Consider the following 27,762-nt stretch of genomic DNA (forward strand, 5'->3'; position numbering starts at 1 on the left):
GTGCATATAAAAGTTTCGCAGCGATGATCATATATGATGATTCCAAAGAGGAACACACATTCTAGTTACCCGCCCAACTAGACAGAGACATGGGTTCTCTTTAAACCCAGATCCTACCCCTTCCTGACCCTCAGGTCTGCCCTGATGCTGCACCAAATACCCAGGTGGGCACAGCTGGGTGAGGCCAACTCCAGCCTGTTCACTCTTCCAGTCAGATCTCTGTGATATAGAGACAATCATCCTCAGGAAAGATGGATAATATCTCTCTCCCTCCCTCTCCCTCCCTCTCTCTGTTTAGTTTTTTGCTGTCAGGTACTCCTTCGTGTTCAGTTCGGGCTTCAGTATAATAATGTAGCACTTGGGTATGAAGATGCAGCCCAGAAGCCCAGCACTGGAAGCCAAGATAGAGAAGACCTGCACAGCTACCATGTATTTCCCCTTGGTGCTCAGGTAGGTGGGCACAAAGGACACCCAAACACTGCAGAAGACCAGCATGCTGAAAGTAATCAGCTTGGCTTCATTGAAGGCCCCAGGAAGCTTCCTGGCTAGGAAAGCCACCGTGAGGCAGACAGCAGACAGGAGACCCATGTAGCCGAGGGCAGCGTAAAACATGGCAACAGACCCTTCATTGCATTGCAAGATGATCTCTCCAGGCTGGGAGCTCATGTCAGAGTCTGTGAATGGAGGCGATAGTCCCAGCCAGGTGGTGCAGATGACAACTTGCACACTGGAGCAGAAAATGACAATGGAGTTGGCCAGACTCTTGCCCAGCCATTTCCTCAGCCTATTCCCTGGCTTGGTAGCCAAGAAGGCCAGAACCACAGTGATGGTTTTTGCCAACACAGAAGAGACAGCAGATGAGAAGACGATGCTGAAGACCATTTGTCGGAGAAGACAGGTGACTTTCCTTGGCCGGCCGATGAAGAGGAAAGAGGACAAAAAGCAGAGGAGGAGGGAGAAGAGGAGGATGTAGGAGAGGTCCCTGTTGTTGGCTTTGACTAGGGGAGTTTCATTGTATTTCATGAATATTCCCAAAATGCAGCCTGTGGTTGAGGATAAGAGTAGGGCGAAGGAAGCCAGGAGGATCCCCAAATAATCTTCATAGGACAAGAAGGTGATTGCTTTGGGGACACATTGACCTCGCTCTTTGTTTGGATGCTGATCTTCTGGACATTTGATGCATTCCCTGGCATCTGCACAGAGAAAAAGAGACTTTAGTCATACACTTACAGCAATCTGAATGCTGTTACAATTGTGGGGAATGGTTGGCATATGGGAGAGATAAAGAAAGAATGCTGTGTTCACTGGTAGGGAACATTCGATCCATGGCTTCTTTCCACTGGTGTCGTGTCCTACCTTCCTGAGTGGAGATTGTCCCTTCTGAGCAGGGAGCACAGTCATAGCAGCATGGGGGTTTCCCTTCCTGAATCTTCTTGGCATATCCAGGGCAACAGCTCTTTGTGCATCTTGCATGAGGCATGGTCTGGAAATAAATAGAAGGAGGAGCTTCGAGGCTTTAGGAAATGGATTGTTGAGTTTTGGAAGGATCCCATAATAATAATAATAATAATAATAATTATTATTATTATTATTATTATTATTATTAATACCCCAGCCACTCTGGCCAGCTTCCAGCACATACAGGGTGAGTCTTTTAAAAGATGCCCCGTGGAACATGTGTGAAGAGAATGCCCTGCCCTTTAGAGCTCCATGTTCCACAGGACCTCTTTTAAAAGACTCACCTTGTTTAAAATTTAATAAAGCGTGAAACATTAAAATCATATTTACGTCCAGTGGCCTAAAATGAGCTCAGACCCAATTAGGAATGATTTCTTTTTTGCTTTTTGTAGAGCAGTATGGCTGTGAAATCTCTTTAGTGTTTCTACTTCCCTTTAATATGATATACTGCACTTTTCTATGCATACAGACAATCCAGGCAGCATGAAAGATATGAGGAACAAGAACCTAACAGCAATGCTAGGATCAAAATAAGCACAAACATCAGAATTGAACCAGCCTTCATAAAAAATACTCCTACAAAATGGCACACTAAACTCCTGACACAGTTGCCATCGCATCTGCTATGTGTTTGTGCAGTTATGAGATTATGCTGGACTGACTGATTTCTGCGTTGCTTCAAAGGCAAAATGGCGTTGTCGAGGTTGGCATACAGGCTGCACCTAGTGCAAAAATTGGCACCTAGTCTTCTCGTGAGGCATACCTGCACTTCCCATTTTCATTTTAGGAAGCTTTCCCAGCTGGATGAATAAATATTTATTACAGCTGCTCATTCTGTAAGCCACTTTTTCACTGTCAAATTTTATAGATGCTTATTCAAGAGGGAGATCCTTTAAGCTCAATGGGATTTAGCTCCAGGGAAGTGTCCATGATTGCAATAAAAACCTCATATGTAATGTTCAACAAGCTGTTAGAATGTAGCAGATATCAGAGATATTAAAAAGGCACATAACATTTCTCCTACCTTCTTACACAGTGTAGGCCATACTATTGTTTCTGGGCTAATGGTGAACTTTAGATTTGCAGATTTCTGTCTCTCTACGCTCCCAATTTTCACTCTAGCCTTAGAGTTATTAGGAAACAGCACCCAGTTAATGATATCGAAGTCAACAGCCAGTGCCCCATTCTCATCCAAGTACTGTCCATCAGCTGAAGTATTGACTTTCTTCAAGAATGAATGAAGCTAGAACAACAGAGAAAATCACATTGGAAGACATCCATTAGAAAAGATTGGCTATGATTCTGAGAAATTATGTAAAGAATGGTCATTATGGATTTAGTAAAGGTGGAACTCAAAGTTCTAAGAAGGATGCAGTTATCTTTTTTTAAAAAATAATATTTATTACATTTAAACATTACAAAAAAAGAAATAAAAAAAGAAGAGAAAACAATACAATACAATATATAAACATTACACAACACACCATTAACACAACAAACCAAACCAAACACAGCAAAAACAATTTAAAACACACATCATACCATTTCAATATCTTATCTTTCATTCACTTGTTTCAACGACCTCCTCACACCTCCCTTTTTGTATTCCACTTCTATTAATTGTTTCAGCAATTCCTTTCCATCTTCCTCTATTTTCTGTCATATAGTTATCTTAACATATTTTAACCTTATTTTCCCTTTAATACTCTAATAATCTATTTATACTTAATTCCTTATAACATTTCTGCTAAAGCCACATAGGTTCATTCAACATTTTTCTAACACTCATTAATTTACAATATTTCTATAAATAGTCTTTAAACTTTTTCCAATCTTCTTCCACCATCTCTTCTCCCTGGTCTTGGATTCTGCCAGTCATTTCCGCCAATTCCATTGAAGATTACCATCATTTCCGCCAATCCCGTTGAAGATTACCATCAACCTGGTAATCTTCTGTCCGATGCTCTTAACTCTTTTCCAAGTCCCTTCTGCAAATCTTCTTCGTATTTATACATGCACTTTACTTTGTCTTCTACTGATCTTATTTTTATTTTCCTTCCTTTGCAGCTGAAGAGTAGATTTCGGGGAAACTCCCACCTAGAGATGATTTTATTCCTTCTCAACAGGGCAACCAAATCTCCATAGTTAAACCCAAAATCCAAAAGATATTTCGGGACGTCTTTCAAAATTTCCACTATTGACTGTTGTTCTTCTAGGTTCTTCTGGTAGTTCCAACAGTCTCTTATTTTGTTCTTCTCTTTTTTCCCTCCTCTTCCAAGTCTGAAGGCCCTCACAATTTTAATCTCTTCTTGACCCAAGTCCAGGTCCCAAGAATCAGCAAATTCCTGCGTGATGAAATCCATAAAACTCTCCTTCTCCAGTTCAAGTAGAGCTCTAATCCTCAAAGTCTGATTTTCTTTAAATTCAGTCGTAGAAGGCATCGACTTATGGTCATCAAATTGCATCTGTAAGGCTGGGACTCTCTCTCTCTCCAACTGTGTTGCTTTAGGTTCAAGGGCAACAACTTTCTCCCTAGCCTTCTCCGCAGTTTGCCATGTCAAAGTAGATTCCTTCTGATTAGTTTCTGTATTATTGTTCACCTTTTGTCCCAAATTGTCAATTTTGGTAGTTACCACATCCACCTTCTTGTTAAGCTGTTCCAGTGAGTTATTTATCTTACTTAATGCAACCGCTAAGGCCTCTTCTGTCGACAGTCTTAACCGATTCAAGGTCAGTCCCAGAGTCTCACAGCTTTTTACCTTGCAGCTGGAAATTCCCCCAGATCAGCTCTTGTAACAGTTTCAAAAGCTTCCTCTAGAGGGAAACAGTTTCTATTTGTATTAGTCCTTTTAGACACAGTTCAAACAATAAGGTTAGTTTCAATTTTTGGTTACTTTTACACCTTTTTAAATGCAGACAGAGACATTGGAGACAATGTATTTCTCTTGTTTAACTAACTGTCAGTGAACGTTCTAGTCACGATCAATGAGCATTCCATAAGACGTCAGTCTTACTAGCAGCCCGTATCCAGGTTTGGAGTGGTGGTATTTTAACTTCCTTCACTCTCTCCTGCAGGCATATACAATCCAAAACTTCCCTCCTCTTCTCCTGCTTCCAAGGGGGATTTAATATTTTTTACTGATGGAAATTTAGTACTTTACCGTAGGCTTTCAAAGACTTTAGCTTTCAGCCTCTTTGCTTCAGTCTATTTACAAAAGGGGAAGGCGGACTTCCTGTTTTGAACCTCCCCATTTCAGTGCCAAATTAAGACATTTAAAAATCCAATTCTTCACTCTATTCACGGGTAGTTGCTTTAAGATCAAATTGTCCACAGGAAAAAGTCAGCGCTCTCTGGCAACAGCTATGCGGCTTCGCTCCATGGAAAAAGCAATCAATTTGAAGCACCGCGCCGCTCACCCCACGTCGCTCCGGATCCCCGAAACCGGGTTTCCCCGCGAGTAGGGGAGGCGCAAAAGGTGCCAGCCAAATCCCACTTTCACAGGCTTCACCTGCCTGTGATTTTTTGTGGGTCTCCGCCTTCGCCATGGCGGCCAGACCCGAATTTCCACGAAGCAAATTCCTCCCGATCAGAGGAATTCCGCCATTACCGGAGGCGCCAACCCGGAAATCTCAGAAGGATGCAGTTATCGTTCTACTACAGGATCCTTTTTATAGCACCAGTCTTAAAGGAAACTATATCAAATTGCTATAATGTAAAAGAAGAAGAAGAAGAAGAAGAAGAAGAATAAAGGGACCCCTGGATGGTTAAGTCCAGTCAAATTTGACTTTGGGGTGTGGCGCTCTTCTCCACTTTCAGGCCGAGGGAGCCGGCATTTGTCTGCAGACAGCTTTCCAAGTCATGTGGTCATTAAGCTTTCAAACTGCTAAGTTGGCAGGAGCTGGGACAAAGCAACAGGAGCTCACTACCAATCGGCAAGAGGCCCAGTAGTTTAGACTTTAGGATGATTATACAGTGGCATCAGGACCCTGGCAGTCATAGATTATAAAGATGTTTGGAAGTGGAAATCATTGGCTGGATATTCCTTCCATTTGTCATATGCACATGAGGGGGAAAAAATGGGATGTCCCAGTTTTTCCAGGACACTTGTAGGGTATGCTATGTTCTTATTATGATGATTCCAGAGTTGGAAAATAGATCACAATCTTCAAAAGCGAGAGACAATTTCTGTAATCTACCCCCCACTCTTTAACCCAAATCTAATTTTAATCCTCCTTGCCCCCCACTTTCACACTTTATGTCAGCGCAACTGAATAGGTCCGATGTAGACAATGTAAGGTGAGAAACACTAGCAACAATGGTTTGCAGCTGGCTCAGGAAGGAATTGTGGAGTAGCTATAATGCTCAGTAGAGACCTGAACCTCAAAGCCACGACAGTTCTAAAAGACAAAAGAGGCATATTCATTTTTGCTAAAGGGACACTAGATAGGCAAAACTAAACTGAGAATTGGCTCCATATATGCCCCAAACACAAAACAACTAGAGTTCATCCAAAAAACCCCAAAAACCCGTAAACAAATTCCTCTCCTTCTCCAAAGAAGAATCAATCCTGGGTGGTGACCTCAACCTAAATATGAGAGGTATCTCTCTGAAAACCCCCCACCTTAAATCCCCATGGCCATGTAGGGTGTGTGTGTGTGTGTGTGTGTGTGTGTGTGTGTGAGTGATGCGAGAGGCCATACCTGCCATGGCTGTAGCCTTTGAAGTTCCATCTTGTCTCCTCCACCCACCATCAACCTCCGCTTTGATCTGGATGAATAGGCTGCATTCAAGGCCTGAGCCAGAACCTGGACACTGTAGTAAGTGATATAACTGTCTTGGGAGTGGATTCCTTCAATCTCCTTCTGGGGCAGCAGCATCTGATTCTTCTTCTCCCTGCATCTTTCCCAACTCCTCACAGATAAGGCATGCTTTGAATATGAACATACAAATGCTTTCTGCCAAGAAGCAGAAGCTTTTGGCTCATAGTAGTCCTTTTTTGCCCCTTTTTTGGTCTTCATTGCAAAGGACAAAGAACCATGGGCATGCCGGAAGGCTTCAGTCTCATAAAACAAGATGTTGTCCTGAAGACCTGTGGTGATCCAGACTTTCCCCCCGGTTTGTGTCCTTTCAAAGAAAGATTGTACCTCCATGATAGCATAAAATCCATACTGAGAATCTGTATAGTAAACAAATACATTGACCTGTCTCCACAAGGGAGATGGTTCATGAGAAAACCATAAGGAAGTTTTCCGTTGTACTCTTTTAGTGAAGGCAGCACAAATTTCCCTTTTGCTCATCTTAGGCATCAAGGTGCTCAGGAACTTTTCTCCATTGTCATTGTCTGAAGCAAGGAGGCCGACCCATGTCCATCTGAAGTGCAGGAGGAGCTCAACCACCCCATCATACTGAGCTGCTTCATTTGGAACCATGCAGTTGACAAAAGGCGACTGTTTTTTATCGTGAAGAACAAAGCCAGAGCTGAGCTGGTAAGAGAAGGGAAAGAGACCGATGCTTTTTTAAAGAGACCGATGCTGGTTAAAAGAATGGATTACTGGATAATGCAGACATCCTGGATTTAGAAGGTCAGGATCTAAAATTTGTCTGGCATGCATGTCTTTGGTATGGGAAGGCAAAAATTTATAAAAGTTTTATGAACCATATTCTAAGGGAGAATCTATATAGAGTTTGGGAGGAAATATAAAAATCTGCTGGAAAAGAAAACACCTTTATGATTATCTCCTATAGAGGCTATTAGAATCAAGAGAGTCAATATGGATAGGCAGTGGGCAACTTACAGAGAATTGCTACAATTTACAGAGGGGAACCTAAACTGAAATCAATGGAAAATGTAAAGAGCCATGTTACGGATTGGTTACAATATCATCAGTTACATGAAATGTTTAAAACAGACAGGAAAAATGACTTTTTAGACCAAAGCTTGATATTTGAAAAAGATCTACAAAATAAAGAAAAACTTTTATCTAAAATGTACAATCTCTTATTAGATTGGGAAACAAAAGACGAGCTTCTCAAAGCTTCTATGACACACTAGGCAATGGATATAGATCAAAATATAGACTTTAGCCTCTGGGAAAAACTTTGGAAAAGTTATTTGAAGTTCACAGCATGTTATTCCTTGAAGGAGAACTACATGAAAATGATTTACAGAAGGTATCTAAGTCTGAGTAGGCTTGCTAAGATGCATACGACTGAATCAGATAAGTGCTGGAGTTGCTAGGAGGTTGAGGGTATGTTCTGTCACATGTGGTGGACTTGTAAAAGGGTAAAAGAGTATTGGGAAATGATTCATAATAAAATAAAATAAAATAAAATAAAATAAAATAAAATAAAATAAAATAAAATAAAATAAAATAAAATAAAATAAAATAAAATAAAATAAAATAAATGTTAAAGGTACCTTCCAAAAAAAGCCAGAGACCTTTTTGTCTGGGTTAATTCAGACAGAAATTCCAAAGTGTCAAAAAAAAAGTTATTTATGTATGCCACTGCTGCCACCTGTGTTTTGTTAGCCCAGAAATGGAAAACGGGAGAGGTTGCAACCAAAGAAGAATGGCAACTTAAACTGGTGGAATATGCACAACTTGCAGATTTAACAAATAGAATAAGAAGAATATACATTTAAAGAAGATAGGAAAATGTTTATTGAATATATGGGGGAAATTGTGTACACTTGAAATGCTGGCAGCATTAAGATAAATTCAACAGTGTAAATAAGTTTTGATGGATGTAGTAATGTAATACTGAATGGTTTAGTTTTGTAAAATATGCAGAGATTAATGTTATGCAAAATGAACTATGGAAAGAGAAGAAGGGAAGTCACTGATATTGCAAGGATGTTTAAATTAGTATTTTAATTGTAAAACAGAAAATCATACACACACACACACTGCTTTTTATTGTGTATGTGATTTTATACTATTTAATTTTGTTCTGAACTTTTAATTTTTGTAATTGGTGTTTTTATCTTGATATTGGTCATTGACCATAATAAAACAACTATACTATACATTTTTGAAGGATTCTTTCTAGAAAGGGTCATTCAACCCTATCCAAAGTCCCCCTCCCCACAGTTGAAACCAGTAAGATTGGTTTTAGCTTAATTTTTTACTGAATTTGAAGCAGTCAGTAATTCTTTTTATTTTCTCTCATAGTTTCCTATTTTTTATAAAGCTGCTTTTGTGTGGATATACATATTTATGTATAGTATAAATCAAAAGCTTAGCAATTACTTAGGACCATATCATACCACCTTGGTTTAGCAAAGGACGTTTTCTGTATGATTCAGCAAGTTTAGGTCCATTTGTTAAGAATACATCATCTTAAAAAACAAAAAACAAAAATACTTCTCCGACTTTGTATCAAACATTCTGTGTGTGTGTGTGCTGCACTTTTCCGATTTTAAATCAATCACTCTGTATGTGTGTGTGTGTGTGTGCTGCTCTTCTCCAATTTTAAAACAGACACTCTCCCTGTCTTTGTCGGCAGCATCGCAGCGTGCTCGAAAGGAGGGAAATCTGAGCGCTACGGGGGTGGGTGCTATGAGCGCGTACTGCGCACGTGGTCAGTGTGAGTCTCAGCGTTTGTTTGAATTGCTGGTGCATTTTAAAACTGTTGTTTTGCTGTGTATTTCCGTGAGGGCTTCTCCCCCTCCCCCTTCATTACCCCCCCCCCCCCACTGCTCTTGGAATTTTGTTTCTCCTGAGCTGATTGCCATTTCAGGGTGCGGCAGCTCCGCTCGAAATTCCTTCAGTTGATTGCCATTGCCCTGATTGCCATTGCCCCAATTTTGCTATTGTCTCAGCTTGCTTCTGCTCTCCATTACACCCTTCCTGGTGCTCTGAGCTCCCTCGTCACCCCCCCCTTGCTTGGTTTAAAGCTGGATAGTATTTCTGGGTTTGCTTGGTGTCTTCTCCTGGTAGTTGTATTGGAAACGCAACCCTGTTGCCCCACAGTAAGAAAAGCTAGAGCTGGGTGTTTTCTTTATTCCATTTAGTTTTAAAACTTCCCTGTGCTCCGGGCTTGCACCCCCCCCCCCGGTTGTTTTAAAAGTGTGCTTTTCTCTGTGTCTGGCTGGCGATTCATTCTGTTGTGCCATAGAAACACCATTGCTGTTGCCCCATAAAAGGATAGCTATTGTTGCCTGCTGGCTCTTTGGGTAGCCATAGATACGCCATTGTTGTGCCGGCCTTAAGGCAGGGGGACAATAGCTCTTCAGCCTTCTCTTTCATAAGAGGCAGAGTTTCCCCAGGCTGCTTCCCCAGAGTTAATCTTTGTCCTTTGTTTTACCGGATTAGGTGATTGCCAGGCCGACATACTTTGTTACTTGGCAGTTGTTGCATTCAAAACCACCTGGCTTTTGGGGACAACATTGAGCTGTTTGGCTTGAGGCTTCCCTGTAATTTTCCTGCTTCTGTGTGGTGTTTCTTTATTTCTTTAGCAGCTATAGGATTGCTGAGTGTTGTTTCCTATTGTATAGTAAAGTAAAGCCTAGTTCGCAGCCTGGTTTCATTAATGGATGCTTTAGATTCTGCTTCCATGAAATTTACTTTTGTAATGGGAGTGGCTTCTCTGTTTTAAGAGAGCAGCTCCACGTGTCTAGCTGCTGCTCACTTTACTTCATTATTTAGCTGCTGATCATTTTATTTATGTATTGTGCCGCTGGGGCACCATAGCTCTTGGGACTTAGGCTTGGTACATTGCTACTGATACAGGGATATCTTCATTAATGATTGTTTATCATTTTATGATCTTATAAAGGTATTATATATTTGATTTAACTGCACATAAATAAATTTATAGACATATACAAGCGGAACAGTCAAGTGATGAATAATTATTTCATATCGTCAGTTACGGTAGACAATTGATAGTATCAGTAATTAATTCTACTTACAGTGGTAATCGATTGAACAAATAATTCCTTGATTAGATTGTAATAAATAACAATAATAATAAATAATAATAACAATAAATAAATAAATAAATAAATAATAGATAAATAATAATAGAATGATAACAACAACAATAACAATAATAATACTAATATTATTAATAATATAATAACATTAATATAAAGAGTATTATTATATTATTATTAATAATATATATATATATATATATATATATATATATATATATATAAAAATAAAGAGAATAAGTGGAATGGCATCACATACCAAGATTAAATTGATTAATTAATTAAATAAATCAATCTAAAGATAAATATATAAATAGACAAATAAAATTGATAAAAATAAAAACAAAATTTATAATAAATAATTGACATATTGCGGAACCCTCAGTTGCTTAGATCATGGTGACAATAAGGCCAAGGTTGCAGGTTCGATCCCTGTATGGAACAACTGCATACTCCTGCATTGCAAGGGGTTGGACTAAATGACCCATGGGGCCCCACACAATTCTAGAGAGCCCGAATAGCTCGATTGGTTAGAGCATGGGGCTGATTATGCCAAGGTGGGTGGTTTGATCCCTGTATGGAACAACTGCATATTCCTGCATTGCAAGGGGTTGGACTAAATGACCCTCGGGGTCCCACACAATTCTAGAGAGCCTGGATAGCTCAACTGGTCGAGCATAGTGCTGATAATGCCTAGGTTGCTGGTTTGATCCCTGTATGGGACCCCTGCATATTGAAGGAGATATTATAATATGAAGTAGGAAGCATCTTTAATACATACATATATATATATATATATATTGTCAGGGACTCAGCGGGAGCGCAGGGAGGAGAGGAGATGGAAAGCGAGGGGGAGCAATCCGAGGGCAGCGTAGGAGAATATGACAGCAGCTCGATAGATTCCATGAGCCTCTCCAGCGAATCGGAAGATTCACAGAAGGGGGCGCCGATGGGCAGGACAAGGGGCGACCCAAGGGGGACACCCCAGAAGCAAGGGGCCAGCGGGGACTCCCAGAGCAGCAGTTGCAAATCAGGACCAGCTTCCCCACCAGAGCGTAGTGGGGGGGAGGAGTTCCAGGTGTCAGAGCCCACACATGCACCACCAGCGAGAGAAGATGAGTCAGGGTGGACCACGCCTCCATCAGAGAGCGAGTTAACGGTTAAGAGGAAAGTTGCAGGCTGGGCGCGCGCGCCAAGTTCAAAGGTACAGGCGAGCGGCACAGAAGGTAGCCCGGATAGGGAACCAGGTCCTAAAGCCCGCCGGAAGGAGGGGCAAGAATCGTCAGGGTCAGCGTCAGAGGAGTCCAGGAAGGATGAGACCCTAGCGGGCAGGAGGACCCAGAGGAGAAAGGAATTTAGGAAGAGGTGGAGCAAAGCGAGAGTCTTAAACTGGTGTGGAGGGGGAGGAGACTCAGACAGGACTTCGCCGGTCTAAGGTCGGGACGTAGAGCTGCACGCTGCGGCTTTAAAATGGAGACTGAATCTCAATAAAGACTTTTGTACATAACTACAGCCTAGCGTTGGTCCTCTGTGAGCTGGGACCTGGAGGCAGCTCTGACAGTAAGTCCTGTCTCATATTTCAAAGAACCTCGCAACGTGAGAGGACGCAGCGAGGGGCGAAGATTGGTGCTTCGCGAGCTCACAAAAGCAGCACAAGATGACTACAGAAGAACGACTGGCAGCTTTGCAAGAAGCAGTGGTACAACTTAACGCAGAAATACGAGCGGCAAGGAGGAGAGAAGAGGAATCAGATGCTGTCTGCAAGGATCTGCAAAACAGGTTGGAAATGTTGACTAAACAGGGGCCACCGGCAGCCAAATCCGAAGGGATCGGGCTCGGGAAGAGAGGGGGGAGCCTGGTGTCGCATTTCGATGGGAGTCTGCAGCAATATCCTAACTTCAGAGCAGACGTAGTTTTTGCGCTAAAGTTGCTGGAGAAGGACTTTAGAGATGAGCAGGAGAAAGTAGGCTTCATACTAACGCATCTCCATGGAGAAGCTAAAGCGTGGTTGCGCAATCTGTGGAGAGATAATGATCCAGCCCTCCAAAACGCAAAAGCCTTCATTAAGGCGATGGACGCTTGTTTTTTATCAGAGATAGATGTGGATGTCGCTAGAAGAGAGATTCACGGTCTGAAACAAGGCAGAGCCACTGTAAGGCAATATCATTCCCGCTTTTTTGCATTGGTCAACGCGCTGGGATGGGAAAAGGACTCAGCGTCCGTCAGGGACCTGTTCTGGGAGGGGCTCAACGGGGCTGTGAAAGACGAAATCGCAAGGGGGGAGAGGCCACGGAGCACTCAAGAAGTGGTCCAGAAGGCGTTGACGATTGGTGTGCGGCTGGAAGAACGTCCCTGGAGCAAAGATGAAGGGCGTTGGGGACGCACGCCAGCAAGGGCACCTCCTTTCTTCCCCAGAGACTCAGCGCGCGCTCAATCCACGCCTCCACTGGGAGGGGGAGAGGAGCCGATGGAGATAGGTGGTGCCAAGGCTCAGTCAGCGACCAGAGCCCTCACACCAGGAGCAGCCAAGGTGAAGCCTCCTAGAGGGAACAGGAAGTGTTACATCTGCGAAAGTGCTCAGCATATGGCAAAAGAGTGCCCCCAGAGGCTCCACAAGCACAATGCAGCCTCAGCAAAAGTAACAGAAGCAGTTCAGCAGAGGGAACCGCAGCAGGGAAACGACGAAGTCTGGCTGGAAGCAGAGCCGCTGGGGCCCAGCCAGACGAATCAGTAAAGCAGTCCCCAGGAATCTTACAGCCCACAGACCCCCTCCCGCCCAAACCAGTGGTGCAGCTCACCGCAACACTCCAGCTTCCCAATGGGCTCACCATGGAAGTGCCTATTACCATTGACTCTGGTAGCAATGCAGACTTTATGGGGGTGGATTTCATCAAGCAACATAGCATAGCGCTCCTGCCTGCCACGATGCCCCTGAAAGTAGTGACAGTCGATGGAAGAGAATTGCTGGGGGGACAGGTGGTACAGCAAACGCCGCCAATGGTGATGCGCATTGGAAATCACCGCGAAGTCATCAGCTTCAACGTCACCCAACTGTCAGACACGCCCATAGTGTTGGGCATGAGCTGGTTGGACAGGCACAGCCCGGCATTGGCATGGTACCAGCGTAAATTGACCTTCTGCTCCTCCTACTGCTCAGAACATTGCATCATGACTAACCAGGAGGACGAGGGGCAAGAGGATGACCCACAGCTACAACTGGGCATGCTGCAAGCGGTACCCGACAAGTACAAGGCGTTTTTGGAGGTCTTCTGCGAGAAGGAAGCGGACAAGCTGCCTCCCCACAGACCCTACGACTGCAAGATTGACCTCCTGCCGGGGGCAACGCTGCCGACCGGAAAACTGTACTCCATGTCTGAAGACGAACTGCAAGAGCTCAGGGAGTTCATAGATCACAATTTGAAGCGGGGATTCATCCGAGAATCCAAAGCAGTGGGGGGCAGTCCTGTGTTCTTTGTGAAGAAGAAGGACACGCCCCAGAAGAGGCTTGTAGTTGATTTCAGAATTTTAAATTCGAAAACCAAGCCCACGGCTTTCCCGATGCCCAAGATCGACGACTTGCTCGCGACGGTGAGGAAGGGACGCATCTTCACCAAGCTGGATCTACGAGGGGCGTACAATCTTATACGCATGCGGGAGGGCGACGAGTGGAAGACGGCCATGTTCACGCCCTTGGGCACCTATGAGTATAGGGTTATGCCCTTCGGTTTACAAAATGGCTCCCACTGCTTCCAAGCATTCATGCATCACGTGTTAGCGGGGCTCCTCTACAAGAAGTGTGTCTGCTTCCTGGACGACATTCTGATCTTCTCGGAATCGCAGGAGGCTCACGAGGGAGATGTCAAGGAAGTCCTGCAAAGACTACGGGAGCACAGGCTTTACGCCAAGCTGGAGAAATGCCAGTTCGACATGACGGAGGTGGATTTCCTGGGCTACAAGCTGTCCGACAAGGGAATCGCCATGGACAGTGCCAAGGTACGATCAGTACTGGACTGGAAGAGCCCGCGCAATCGGAAGGAGGTCCAGAGGTTTGTCGGCTTTGCTAACTTTTATCGCAAGTTCATCAAGGGTTTCGCTATGCAGACGGCGGCCATCACGGACACCCTCAGCTCCAAAAAGAAGAAGTTCGTCTGGACGGAGCAGGCGGAGCAGTCCTTTCAGAAACTCAAGCGTCTTTTTGCTTCCGAGGAACAACTGCTGCATGTGAACCCCAGCAAGCCCATGAGGGTGGAGACGGATGCCTCCGACAGAGCCGTGGGGGCAGTCCTGTTGCAGCGAGACCCGCAAGGGGATTGGAGGCCGTGTGCTTTCTACTCCAGGAAACTCAGCAAGTCGGAGCAGAACTACACCATCTGGGACAGAGAGTTGCTGGCCATTCATGCAGCATTCAAGGCGTGGCGGCACTTCCTCATCGGAGCCAAACACACGGTGCAAGTTCGCACGGACCATAAGAACCTGGAGTACTGGCGCACGGCGCGGTTCCTGAACCAGAGACACATCCGCTGGGCGGAGTTCTTTGCGGATTTCGACTTCAGGATAGAATATATCCCCGGAGACAACAACGTCATGGCTGATGCGCTATCCAGGAAGCCGCAGTATCTGGAGGAAGCAGCACCGGTAGCGGCCAAACACATTTTCGCACCCAAGGCGTGGGCATGCGCTTCTGCCACAGTAGACCTGGAAGCGATACGGCGCGAGCTGCTAACAGATTCCTTCGCGCGCTCCAAGATGGAGGAGGTGCGCAGCGGCACGGCAAAGGACGACGAGTTCCAGATACGCGACGGACTGCTCCTCCGCAAGGGGGCCATCTACGTACCGGGAGATGAACTCCGCGCGACAGTACTGCAACAGCTACACGACGCACCAAGCGCCGGACATTTCGGCAAGGAAAAGACAGTGGAATTAGTAGCCAGAGACTTTTGGTGGCCCAAGATGCGGGGAGAAGTCGCGGATTACGTCACGAGGTGCGACACCTGCCAAAGGGCCAAGCCAGTACACAGACCGCCGGCGGGACTGTTAGAACCGCTACAGACCCCGTCCGAACCGTGGGAGAGGGTAGCCTTGGACTTTGTCACTGACCTGCCCAGCTCGAGGGGCAAAACAGCAGTACTCGTGGTAGTCGACATGTTCACCAAGATGGCGCACTTCATTCCTTGCGCGAAGGTGGCCACAGCGGAACAGACAGCCAAGCTGTTCATAGACCACGTGTTCAAGGTGCACGGCCTGCCACGGTCTATCCTGTCCGACAGGGGGCGCCAGTTCATCTCGAGTTTCTGGCGGAAGCTGATGGGAATCCTGAACGTCAAGGTCAACCTAGCGTCGGCAAGACACCCGCAGACCAACGGACAAGCGGAGAGGGTCAACGCCGTCATGCAGCAGTACCTGAGATGTTACGCCAACCAGCAGCCCTCGACCTGGGTGGACTATCTGCCCCTGGCCGAGTTTGCCTACAACAACACACAACACGTGTCCACGGGGGTGACACCGTTTTTTGCCAACCACGGGCGACATCCCAGGACCTTCCCGGGCTTAGAGAAAGAGGGGGAGGGGGAGCCACAGGGAGCAGAGGCATTGGCAGAGGAGTTACAGGAGGTCCATGAACAGCTCCGTAGACAGTTAGACCTAGCAAAACACGTATACAAGATGCAAGCAGACAAACACAGAAGAGTGGGGGAGGACATACGGGTAGGGGACTGGGTCTGGTTAGCGGCCCAGGCAGTGCCGGCCAGATCCTTAGCTAAGAAGAAGCTAGGACACAAGCAGTTGGGCCCTTACCTAGTCGAGGCACAGATCAACCCAGTGGCTTTCCGTTTGACACTACCGGAGGGTTCCAGAATGCACCCGGTCTTTCATAGATCGGTGCTAACGCCCTACAAGGCACCTCACAGGTTTCAGGAGCCAGGAACAGCTCCCAGTCCGCTTAGAGATGCACCCATGACAGGGGGGTCGCCGAGGGCGGGGCCACTCAACGAGGTGACGGAGATTTTGGACTCGAGATGGGGGGAAGAGGGCGTCGAATATCTCATCGCAAGGGAAGGTGCCCCGGCCAGCGCCAACAGCTGGGTGCCGTACTATGCGGTGGAGGAGCACTACCTCAAAGACGAGTTCCACGCACTCTTCCCACACAGGCCCATGCCGGAGGATTATTTTGATGAATATCTTTTCACCCCCACACTCTCAGCCAGTACGTTTCAGGGGTTCTCCTCGGCTGAGGAGACGGTTCCAGAGACTACCTCGCCGGAGGGGTCGGTCTCAGACTTGGGTGCGGAGCGCTCTTATTGGTGGGACACTCAACCCGAGGAGGAGTGGCGCAGGAGACTGCTCAGAGGGCCCTGGCACGCAGACTACCCAGAGGAAATGGGGGAACAAGGGGGCATGGACGGGTTGGGGGAGGATCCTGGTTTCGAGCACGCCGGCAACGAGATGGAAGCGGAGGAGAGCGACGTCGATGTACCCGTCACGGACTGGCAGCATGCCAGGGGGGAAGACCGGTATCCGGCAGGCACCCCCATAGCATTGGAGCACCCGGAACCCACGCCAGAAGAGGGGGAGGGGGGAAGGGGGGGCTTCGAGGGGGGGATGGATGTCAGGGACTCAGCGGGAGCGCAGGGAGGAGAGGAGATGGAAAGCGAGGGGGAGCAATCCGAGGGCAGCGTAGGAGAATATGACAGCAGCTCGATAGATTCCATGAGCCTCTCCAGCGAATCGGAAGATTCACAGAAGGGGGCGCCGATGGGCAGGACAAGGGGCGACCCAAGGGGGACACCCCAGAAGCAAGGGGCCAGCGGGGACTCCCAGAGCAGCAGTTGCAAATCAGGACCAGCTTCCCCACCAGAGCGTAGTGGGGGGGAGGAGTTCCAGGTGTCAGAGCCCACACATGCACCACCAGCGAGAGAAGATGAGTCAGGGTGGACCACGCCTCCATCAGAGAGCGAGTTAACGGTTAAGAGGAAAGTTGCAGGCTGGGCGCGCGCGCCAAGTTCAAAGGTACAGGCGAGCGGCACAGAAGGTAGCCCGGATAGGGAACCAGGTCCTAAAGCCCGCCGGAAGGAGGGGCAAGAATCGTCAGGGTCAGCGTCAGAGGAGTCCAGGAAGGATGAGACCCTAGCGGGCAGGAGGACCCAGAGGAGAAAGGAATTTAGGAAGAGGTGGAGCAAAGCGAGAGTCTTAAACTGGTGTGGAGGGGGAGGAGACTCAGACAGGACTTCGCCGGTCTAAGGTCGGGACGTAGAGCTGCACGCTGCGGCTTTAAAATGGAGACTGAATCTCAATAAAGACTTTTGTACATAACTACAGCCTAGCGTTGGTCCTCTGTGAGCTGGGACCTGGAGGCAGCTCTGACATATATATATATATATATATATATATTTGTTGTTGTTTAGTCGTTTAGTCGTGTCCGACTCTTCGTGACCCCATGGACCAGAGAGCGCCGGGCGCTCCTGTCCTCCACTGCCCCCCGCAGCTTGGTCGGACTCATGCGGGTGGCCTCGAAAGCACTATCCAGCCATCTCGTCCTCTGTCGCCCCCTTCTCCTTGTGCCCTCCATCTTTGCGAACATCAGGGTCTTCTCCAGGGAGTCTTCTCTTCTCATGAGGTGGCCAAAGTACTGGAGCCTCAGCTTCACAATCTGTCCTTCCAGTGAGCACTCAGGGCTGATTTCCTTCAGAATGGAGAGGTTTGATCTTCTTAATAAATAACACACGCACGCCGCACATACTAATTGGATAAACTATTGAACATTTAACCAAATAATTGGAAAAAATTGTTATTTATTATAAGTGAATGAATTGTTAATTAGTACATTCGTTTCAGAATCTATAACAGGTGCCTGTACAACCGCTTGTAAACAGCAGCACGTGTTTGTGGCAGTAACTTTAGCGCGTTATCCATGGCTCCTAAGAGGAAGTGCTCTGCGGCGGAGTCAGCTCACACCTCAGGCTGCATGGGTGCCACATGGACAGGATAATAACACCAAACCTATTTCGCACTACCTAAAGGCCTTTAGATCGTTCATTGGTGATTATGAGCAGCATTTTTTCGAGCAACCCCTAACCCCATGCCCTCCGCTGCTACCCCTGATACGATACTAGATTCCCAGGTGGTTCCGGAGAGCCTGCCTTTCACCCAAGTTGATGACCTCCCAGGCACCTCTGCCGCCCTCTTCAACGTTTCTCAGTTTTCAGGCACAGGCCCAAGCTCTCTGGCAATAACTGCGGCAGTGAAAACTAGGCCTCTGGCCCTCAGAATCTGCATTGGGTCGCCTGTGCGGAGGCCGCCGGCCTGTGTCAATAACCCTGTTGCGTCCAGTTCTTCCGGTTCTTTGCAGAATATGCAGCCCGCTTCCAGGATCCATCTAGCATGCTGGGATCTAATTGAAGATGTCACCTGGTCTGTGGTGGTCGTCCCGTATGTTGAGAAGAAGCCATTAGATTCTTATCGCACTGGTAAGCCGGACCTGAGAAGGGAGCCAAAGCGCAAGGCCAAGGTACGTTGGGAATTCAATAAGGGGTCATGCCAAAGGCAGTCTTGTAGGTATCTGCACGAGTGCGAGAGCTGTGCAGGGGTACTTCCAGCCGTGGCGTGTTACAGAAGGCAGCAGCCCTTTAGGGAAGGCGGGGTGCCAGTGCCAGGGAAGCCCCCGCAGCAGGGAACAGACGATAGGGACCCTCCGGGTCTAGCATTTTCACTGATCCAGCTCCCTTCTCTCCACATTCTTCGATTGAAGTCTTCGATTGGGCACTAAGACTTATTCGGATTTTTGGTTACGAGGCACTCTTGACAAAACGTGACATGGAGTCAGCCTTCTGTCTATTGCCAGTTCATCCCAATGACTCTCATTGGCTGGGATTAAAATTTCAAGGGAAATATTACATTGGCAAGCTGACACGTTACCTCAGTGACTTTCTACTCGTTGGGAAGCCCAATACTGGCGAATGTGCCTCCCTTCTGGAGGCCTTTTCAGCTTTGGCCCAGGAGCTGGGAGTTCCCCTCGGTGACTTTCTACTCGTTGGGAAGCCCAATTCTGGCGAATGTGCCTCCCTTCTGGAGGCCTTTTCAGCTTTGGCCCAGGAGCTGGGAGTTCCCCTCGGTGACTTTCTACTCGTGGGAAGCCCAATTCTGGCGAATGTGCCTCCCTTCTGGAGGCCTTTTCAGCTTTGGCCCAGGAGCTGGGAGTTCCCCTCGGTGACTTTCTACTCGTTGGGAAGCCCAATACTGGCGAATGTGCCTCCCTTCTGGAGGCCTTTTCAGCTTTGGCCCAGGAGCTGGGAGTTCCCCTCACAGCAGATAAGGCGGACCATCAACGGATCTTACTTGCCTGGGTATAGAGCTTAACACAGCAGCTCAATCCGCCCGCCTGCCAGTGGGGAAAATGGTTGCCCTTAAGGAAACAATTCGTCAAACCCTTCCCGAAATAATAATAATAATAATAATAATAATAATAATAATAAAAAGTCGCTCTTAGACAGGTCCAGTCCTTGCTAGATCATTTCAACTTCGCATGTAGAGTAGTTTCACCAGGCCGCCCATTTCACTCCCGCTTAGCCAGGTTGTCAGCGGGCCTCAAGCATCCGCACCATAGAGTAAGACTTCTCAAGTCGGTCAAGGCGGATTTTGAGATGGGGATCAGATTTCTGGAACACCACAACGGAGTCTCCCTATGGCTGGAAATCATTAATTTAGCCTCTGATTTCCAGGCCCACTCCAATGCGCCTTCTGTGCCCGCCTAGCCAGGCTGTCAGTGGTCTTAGACACCCGCACCACAGGGTCTGCTTCCCCAGGTCGGTCAAGGCAGATCTGGAGGTATGGACGACTTTTCTGTAGAACTACAATGGGGTATCTCTATGGCAGGATGTCTTGAATCTGTCATCAGACTTCCAGGTCCAATCGGACGCGGCTGGGTCCTTAGGCTTTGGCTTGTACTTCAAGGGGCGCTGGTGTGCACTACAATGGCCGACGGCATGGCAAGGTCAGGCCATCACGCGGGATCTCACCTTTCTTGAGTTCTTTCCAATAGTGGTGGCCGTTCACATCTGGACGGAAGATTTTCGAGATCACCGCGTGTGCTTCTGGACCGACAACCTGGTGGTCGTGAACATTCTAGCCAGGCAGTCATCTCGGTCTGAGAGGATCTCCTCCCTTTTGCGGGCATTCGTCCTCCGGTGCCTTGAGTACAACATAATACTTAAAGCCAAATTCGTACCCGGAGCCAATAATGACATAGCCGATGCCTTGTCTCGATTTCCGATACCTCGCTTCCGGTTGCTTGCACCTGGAGCACAACTGTTGCCTTTCCGGAGCACCTGTGGAACGTGGGAGACGCTAAGTGATACAGGGAGTATTGGCGTCCGTGGCACCCTCCACTCTCAGGTCCTACAAGAAGGCCTGGTGTGATTTCCTTGGTTTCAGGTCTGGGTTATCTGGGCTCTCACATGACGTACCTCCTACCACTGACGCTCTCTTGCAGTACCTTTCCCATCCCTATGATCTGGGACGTGCTCCTAAAACCTTAAATATTCACGTAGCCGCCATCAGCTTCTTTTCAAAAGCTACATTTGCTCATGACCCGGGTAGCGACTTCTTGATCCATAGAGCCATTGAGGGTTGGGGCAGGTTACAACCTCACAGGGCCGAGGGCCGTAAGCCGATTTCTTCCGAGTTGTTATCACAGATACGCATAAAACTCAGGTCAATTTGCTACGCTATCGCCTTTTTGGCACGCTTAGAGTTGGTGAGGTGGTGTTTGAAGTTAGTGCACGAGGTTCAACACGCGGCCTCCTGTGCGAGGACGTGCAGTTGTCCGATTCTAACATGACAGTGCGTATATGTCAGTCCAAGACTGATCAGGCTAGTAAAGGTGTCCTAGTTAAGCTCACGGCGTCGGCTCAGCAGGGCCCATGCTCGGTAGAGGACACTAGGCGGTACCTCTACCTCAGACCGCCCAGCCCGGGTCCGTTTCTGGTCCATGAAGATGGGTCACCCTTGTTGAGGCATCAATTCACCAGAGTACTTCGCAAGGCTATTGAGGCTTGTGGTCTATCCTCCCAGGAGTACGCTGCACATTCATTTAGGATTGGCGTTGCAACCACGGCCTGGGTTGCACCTGGGGCTACTGGCGGACAGGATCAAAGAAATGGGCCGGTGGGAAATCCAATGCTTATAAGTCTAATATGTGACTTGCAGCTTTACCCTACTTATCCGCCTTTTCTTTTCTGTCTTTTACCCCCAGCTATGCTCAGGAGAAGCGTGTGGATTTGCGGCCACAGTATAGTTCATTGGGCCCGCGTACAAGCGGTGAGCTGCGGCCTTGCACACAATCTTGGCCTTCCACATGGTGTTCGAGTTTCCTGGTTGTCGACAAGAGGCATGTGTTGGGAGGAGCTTATGCCATTGCTGTGGGAGAAAGTAGCCAAGTTCGGCCCTCCCGACATCCTTGCAATTCATTTGGGGAGAATGACCTCGCTAACAGAAGGAGTGTGGACTTGTTGTGGAGCATAAAAAGAGACTTGAATGCATTTGCAGCCTTGTGTCCCAGAACAACGGTGTTCTGGTCCTCCTTCTTGAAAAGAACTGTTTGGTATGGCCATTATAAGAACCAGGAAACTCGTAATATCGGGCGGTAGCCCGTTGGGTGCGCTTTATGTATGGCCGAGTCATTTATCATGACCGTATCCGGATCGGCGACCAAGCTTCATACCGGAATGACGGCATCCACTTATCGGATCTGGGGAACGACATTTGGTTAGCTAGTGTCAGCAAAAGCATCTAGGATTGGTTGCAGCTTTGAAGGTATTGGCGGCGAGCCTTTAGCTCGGGTGGCGGTTAGGCATTGGAATAATGTGTTGTGGTGTGTCGAAGTGCTAGGTGTGGCCATCGCCTATGCCTTCAATTTCTAGGGGTATTCCGTTAATGGAATCTGGCGGTCGTGTATTCCGTCCGAAGCCTGCTTGGCGGGAGGCCATGGCACGACCCTCGGTGACATCAGGGGTGAGCCTATAGTTGAATTAGCATCAACAGGTGATGAACCCCTGGTGAATAAACCCACTTGTTTCGCGATCCAATGCCTAAGCCAATACCTTTTCATTGCTGTAATCAATAAAGTTGTGGCCTTTTCTAGCCCATTAACCTTATATCGTGTCCCTGTGTCTTCATTTTACTTCGCGGGGGTCGGGTCCTCGAACCACAAAGACTCTCCTCCCTGAAAGAGAGGGGAGTGGTTGTGGACGGGAGCCCGAGCACCGCTCCTAGCAGGGGGCGTTGCCCCCTGCCTCCAGCACACCTGGCTGGCACTCACGCCCCCCCCAGTGGCTGTCCAACCAGGTGCCATGGGGGGCGTGTCCAGCAGCCTTTATGCTGCAGTGCCAGCCTCCCCCCCGGCCTCATTTCTCTTTGTCGTCCTGGGCGAGTCACCCACCCTCCACTCCCTTTGAGTTAGGGCTTAGGTCATTGGCCTTGCTATGGACCTTAGGTTGGTCGCCCCGGTTGCCCGGGGGGCCTGGTAGGAGTTTTTCCATTTGGCATTAGGCTTTTTGGTTTTTTCGCCTACCTCGTAGCAATCGTCACAACTTTTTGGTGGTATTGGTGGGTAGGTTAGGCATTGGAATAATGTGTTGTGGTGTGTCGAAGTGCTAGGTGTGGCCATCGCCTATGCCTTCAATTTCTAGGGGTATTCCGTTAATGGAATCTGGCGGTCGTGTATTCCGTCCGAAGCCTGCTTGGCGGGAGGCCATGGCACGACCCTCGGTGACATCAGGGGTGAGCCTATAGTTGAATTAGCATCAACAGGTGATGAACCCCTGGTGAATAAACCCACTTGTTTCGCGATCCAATGCCTAAGCCAATACCTTTTCATTGCTGTAATCAATAAAGTTGTGGCCTTTTCTAGCCCATTAACCTTATATCGTGTCCCTGTGTCTTCATTTTACTTCGCGGGGGTCGGGTCCTCGAACCACAAAGCTGCTTTTGTGTGGATATACATATTTATGTATAGTATAAATCAAAAGCTTAGCAATTACTTAGGACCATATCATACCACCTTGGTTTAGCAAAGGACGTTTTCTGTATGATTCAGCAAGTTTAGGTCCATTTGTTAAGAATAGCTGAAATTATAGCTTCTGAACCCTAGGAGGTTTATTGGGGAAAAGATTTGTAGATCAATGCTGCATTAACTTGTTATTTTCTCAGTGGAAAGTTTATAAAGGTTGCTTCTGAATAAACTATGCTTTGTTCCTCTTCCTTGGTGACTCATGACTCTCAGAGAAACTTTGAGATATTGAGCTGAAACTTTAGGCTTGAGCATTGCCCTTGTGCTGGTCCTCACCCTTCTTGGCCGGCTGGCTGTGGGCTAGGCTCAGGGTTATGTTGTGTTACTTCACCTCTATTTCATTTGGCAGGACGTAGTTGTCCAAACAAGCTCGAAGCTACCAGCATGAGTTTGACCAAACTGCGGGAGGCAGTGGAAGACAGGAGTGCCTGGCGTGCTCTGGTCCAGGGGGTCACGAAGAGGCGGACACGACTAAACGACTAAACAACAACAAGTTGTCCAAACATAATCAGCATAAGTCATTGGGTGGATTTCAGTTTCAGTCATTTTTGCTTCTGGGAATGAAGCAATTGGTGAAAATCTCTATGGATGTATGAATTGTGAACATGAGAATAGAAAGCGAGGTCTTTATCATTAGGGTGGTAGAATCTCCAAATATCTATAAAGCCATTTTTTCCATTATTCTTTTTAGCATGGCCTTTAATACATTATTTTTAGATTTGGAAAATTAAAAAGATTGGCTATTTATTGTTTTGTAAATGCATATTGAAGAATATCTATTTTGAAGCAGTTGTGCATTTAGCATTATGGTCTTTTCTTACTATCATTTTGCTCAATTTATTTATTAGAATAGTTATAGCATCCTCAGCATAACTTGTAGGTTCATGAAATGGCAAATGACTTGAAGCCCATTCTTACTTGTGGGATTTTGTAGATGCCCAACATGCCTGCAATGTGCATGGAGATGTCGGATTCACCCCGTTCAAGAACAGCTAGTAATGTTTTCTGCCTTCCACATGTGTAGTTTGGGATATCAATTTTCCCACCAGCAAGCAGATCTGTCAGAGCATCAGAAGTGGTTCTTCCATCAAAAAGGGTCTCATAGATGCTGTAGCCCAGGGTGATGTTGGGTAGGAGTTTGGGTTTATGATTGACATCCTGAACAGCCAGCACGAAGTTAAGAATTTGCCATCCCCTCTTATTCACAAAACTGCAAATAGAATTATGCCACATAGTCATGTTCAGTTCAGTGAAATTGAAAGTCACATTCTTTTTTGTGTAAATCAAAGCAAATGGGTAAGGAGCCCAGTAAGTAGAGAAAAGTGGGGCGACGCCCATGGTATCTTTGCAGGAGAGGAGAATGGAGAAAAAACCAGGACGCAAATCAGCCCCCTGAACCCACCACCAGCTCCAGTGGCCGAGGTGCCAACAGTATTTTATTCTGTGAACTGGCCCGAGATCTTAGGATGAATGGCAGTGTATAAATTGAATGAATGAATGAATGAATGAACTTGAACCTAAGATTGAGGAGGACGGCTGCGCATATGACATCACATGCATGACTTGTGACATCACATGACATTCTGGGAGGAGCAGGGGACAGAGACAAACACAGTTGCCGATGGCTCCTCATTTCTCACTGCATGGAGGAACTTTCTCTCTCACACACAAAATGGATCACTTTGAAAAGTGAACACTAATTTTGTCATGTGTTCAAACGATTACAAAGGCAAGTCAAAGCATGTAGACATATAGATTTACTAGTTCTGAAGTTGCTCCAGCAAGGAACAAGCTGAAACCGAGCCCTTAATTGTTGGCCCCACCTTTGTTGCTCGACTGAAAGGACCCAGCTTTCTTCAATGACCTTCTACACTGACAGAGCAAGGGGGCCTCTGGTCTGACTGAGCCTCCTGCAGTGGCGTCCTTCAAGTCAGAAGTTGGTAGTGCCCCATCCTCGGGAGAACAGAGGTTTGAGCCCCACAGGCTCACTTCAAGGCGCTTTTAAGGCTGGCCTTGCATGGGCTTACCTTTTGGCTTCAAAGTTCTCTCCTTCCTCCTTCATGAAGAGGAGGAATCCAGCTACAAAAACATGACTCAAATTGACTCATCAGTGTCCTGAAGCAGCTGGCAGACCTCAATGTTGTGTTTGGCTACACCTTTCTCTGAAGTCACTGCCTTCTTCTAGGCCTCAGGAATACAAGCTATGAGGATTTCTCCTCAGGGCTCACCTGATCAACTTTGGAATCGGTGGACCAATTACCAGTGTCTGGTGGTAGAAATGTCTCCTCAGGGTTCAGGGGAGGAGATGCAAGTTTTGGTACCTGTAGCTCCACAGGGGAAGGACCAGGATGTTCAGCCATCTCCTTTTAAGGACTCTGTCACTGAAGGTTACTGTTTTTTGGCTATGACACCACCAAGTCTGACTCTCATGCATGGCTGCAAGATGCATATATCCCCCACAATGAATACAAGGTTGTTATTGGGGTGACTTGTATATTTCCCCCATTCAAGTGTGATTTGAAATTGTGGGGAGAGGAAACACAACTCAACCATTCTTCCTCATTTGCCACTTTGCCACGATTCATTATTTTTTAAGCAACAGCAATAATGAACAAGGTGGTTCTTTTGCTGCATTTCTACAGCTGTCCATGATTAACACAGTGAACTGCCCTGTCATGAGGCATTGATGGACTCAAAATCAAAACTACTCTGTGTGCTTCTTGGCTCCGGTCCGAACAGATTGGTAGCGCAATAGATCATGTTTTACAGGGCTGACTCACCAACGCCTCTCCCTCTAGGGCATCCTCTGCTCAATAATATTTTGGCTATGTACCATTCTATTTTCATTCTTACTTTCTTCCTTCCACATTTCTTTCCCACCCTATAATTTATAAATAAAATGATTATAATATCTACTTAAATAAAATCTCTCACACTCAGAGCCTTCCATGGCATGGAATCCTCTTCTCCATTACAGGAAGGGAAGATTGGAGAAGCCCTGCTCCACTTTGTCCAGTGGTTAGTAGCTACCACTTTATCTAAGGTCTTCTCTAGGTATTATATATCTCACAAATATTGCTTCCCATAAAATGGCTGGCATGTTTGGAATCAAAGCATGAGAAGAACACCTGCCTAAGCATAGTAGAGGGTTACAGTTTTCAGTTGCATAGATTGCTTTGAGCCTGGGGGAAATAATTGTGCATTGAAAATTGTGCTCCCCATCTATCATTGCACCCAGCTATAAAGGACAAGCCTGCCATTTAACATTCACTCACTTTTGAGTGAGAGAACCAACCTTCCATTCATCTCAAGGTGAGGGTAGTGGCTCAGTCCTGGGCCATGAATTCATAAACCTCCAGAAGATTTTATCAGGTTGAGAGTGGGAGAACTCCAAAGTTTTCCTGCCAAAAAATGCTTCAAGGTTCCATGAGACACAATGAAAGAATGAATCTCATTTTGCTAACTACAGAAAACCTGCAACAGGCACACCCCATAGACCTCCAGGACCCACCTCCAGGAGAGACCCACCCTAGCTTCAGTCACTTTAATCTCAGAGGGGCTGACCCAGGTGCATCAAGAGAACTGGAGTGTAGCAGAAACACATCAGTATATTACTCACGCATCAACAAAGTTCAAGGGGGTGCTGGAGAAGGTGAAGGGCAAACGATCTCCAATGAATCTTGAAGATACAATCCCACTAATGAGATAGTTTCCTGGCCTGTAAAAATTCACAGCATGATTGTAATCTTTGATCAGATTCAGTGAGCATTTTGCTTTCTGCTGCATTCCATAGGTTACAAGAGGGAACAACAAAAGCAGCGTTAGCATTCTGAATCCACCTGCTACACTTCCCTTCTGTGTGTTTCTCTGAACTCCACAGCCAGCTAATCAGAAGAAGCCTAAACTCTTGCAAAGATGTTTCCAGCTCTGGCTTCAGAGACAAAGAGGAAGGTATTTCGCTCAGTGGTAGAGCATTTGCTTGCACCCAAAAGTGCCAGGTCCAACCTCTCCTAACTGTTCCAGGTAGGGCTGAGGATGTCCTCTACTTGGAGAGCTGCCACCAGTCAGTAGATAGTACTAAGCTAGAAAGCAGCTTCCTATGTTCTGATTAAGCTTCACAAGGACTTATCTCCTGCACCTTTTCATCTGATCTATATCTTGACTGCAAGGACTCTGTTGCACAAAATATATTTTATATATCATAGTTTTCAAGTATGGTGGAATAAATAACCTCCAGCTGCTCTTGATCGTGAAGTTTGTGTCATTGTTCCCAAAGGCAGCATTCAAAGGGTGTGCAAGGGGGAT

General features: G+C 46.8%; 1 protein-coding gene across 1 annotated transcript; it reads right to left on the minus strand.

Annotated features, from left to right (window-relative positions):
• Nucleotides 1-294: 294 nt before the first annotated feature.
• On the minus strand, nt 295-27,285 carry LOC307210999 (vomeronasal type-2 receptor 26-like; the record flags this gene model as incomplete). The annotated part of the gene is made up of 6 exons (XM_079967194.1): nt 295-1,193; nt 1,357-1,483; nt 2,483-2,701; nt 6,160-6,942; nt 24,376-24,667; nt 27,077-27,285. 6 exons carry the CDS (start codon nt 27,283-27,285, stop codon nt 295-297), a joined length of 2,529 nt encoding a protein of 842 aa, XP_079823320.1.
• Nucleotides 27,286-27,762: the final 477 nt, after the last annotated feature.

This window comes from Podarcis cretensis (assembly GCF_951804945.1).
Source record: "Podarcis cretensis genome assembly, chromosome: 2".
Classification (NCBI taxonomy): Eukaryota; Metazoa; Chordata; class Lepidosauria; order Squamata; family Lacertidae; genus Podarcis; species Podarcis cretensis.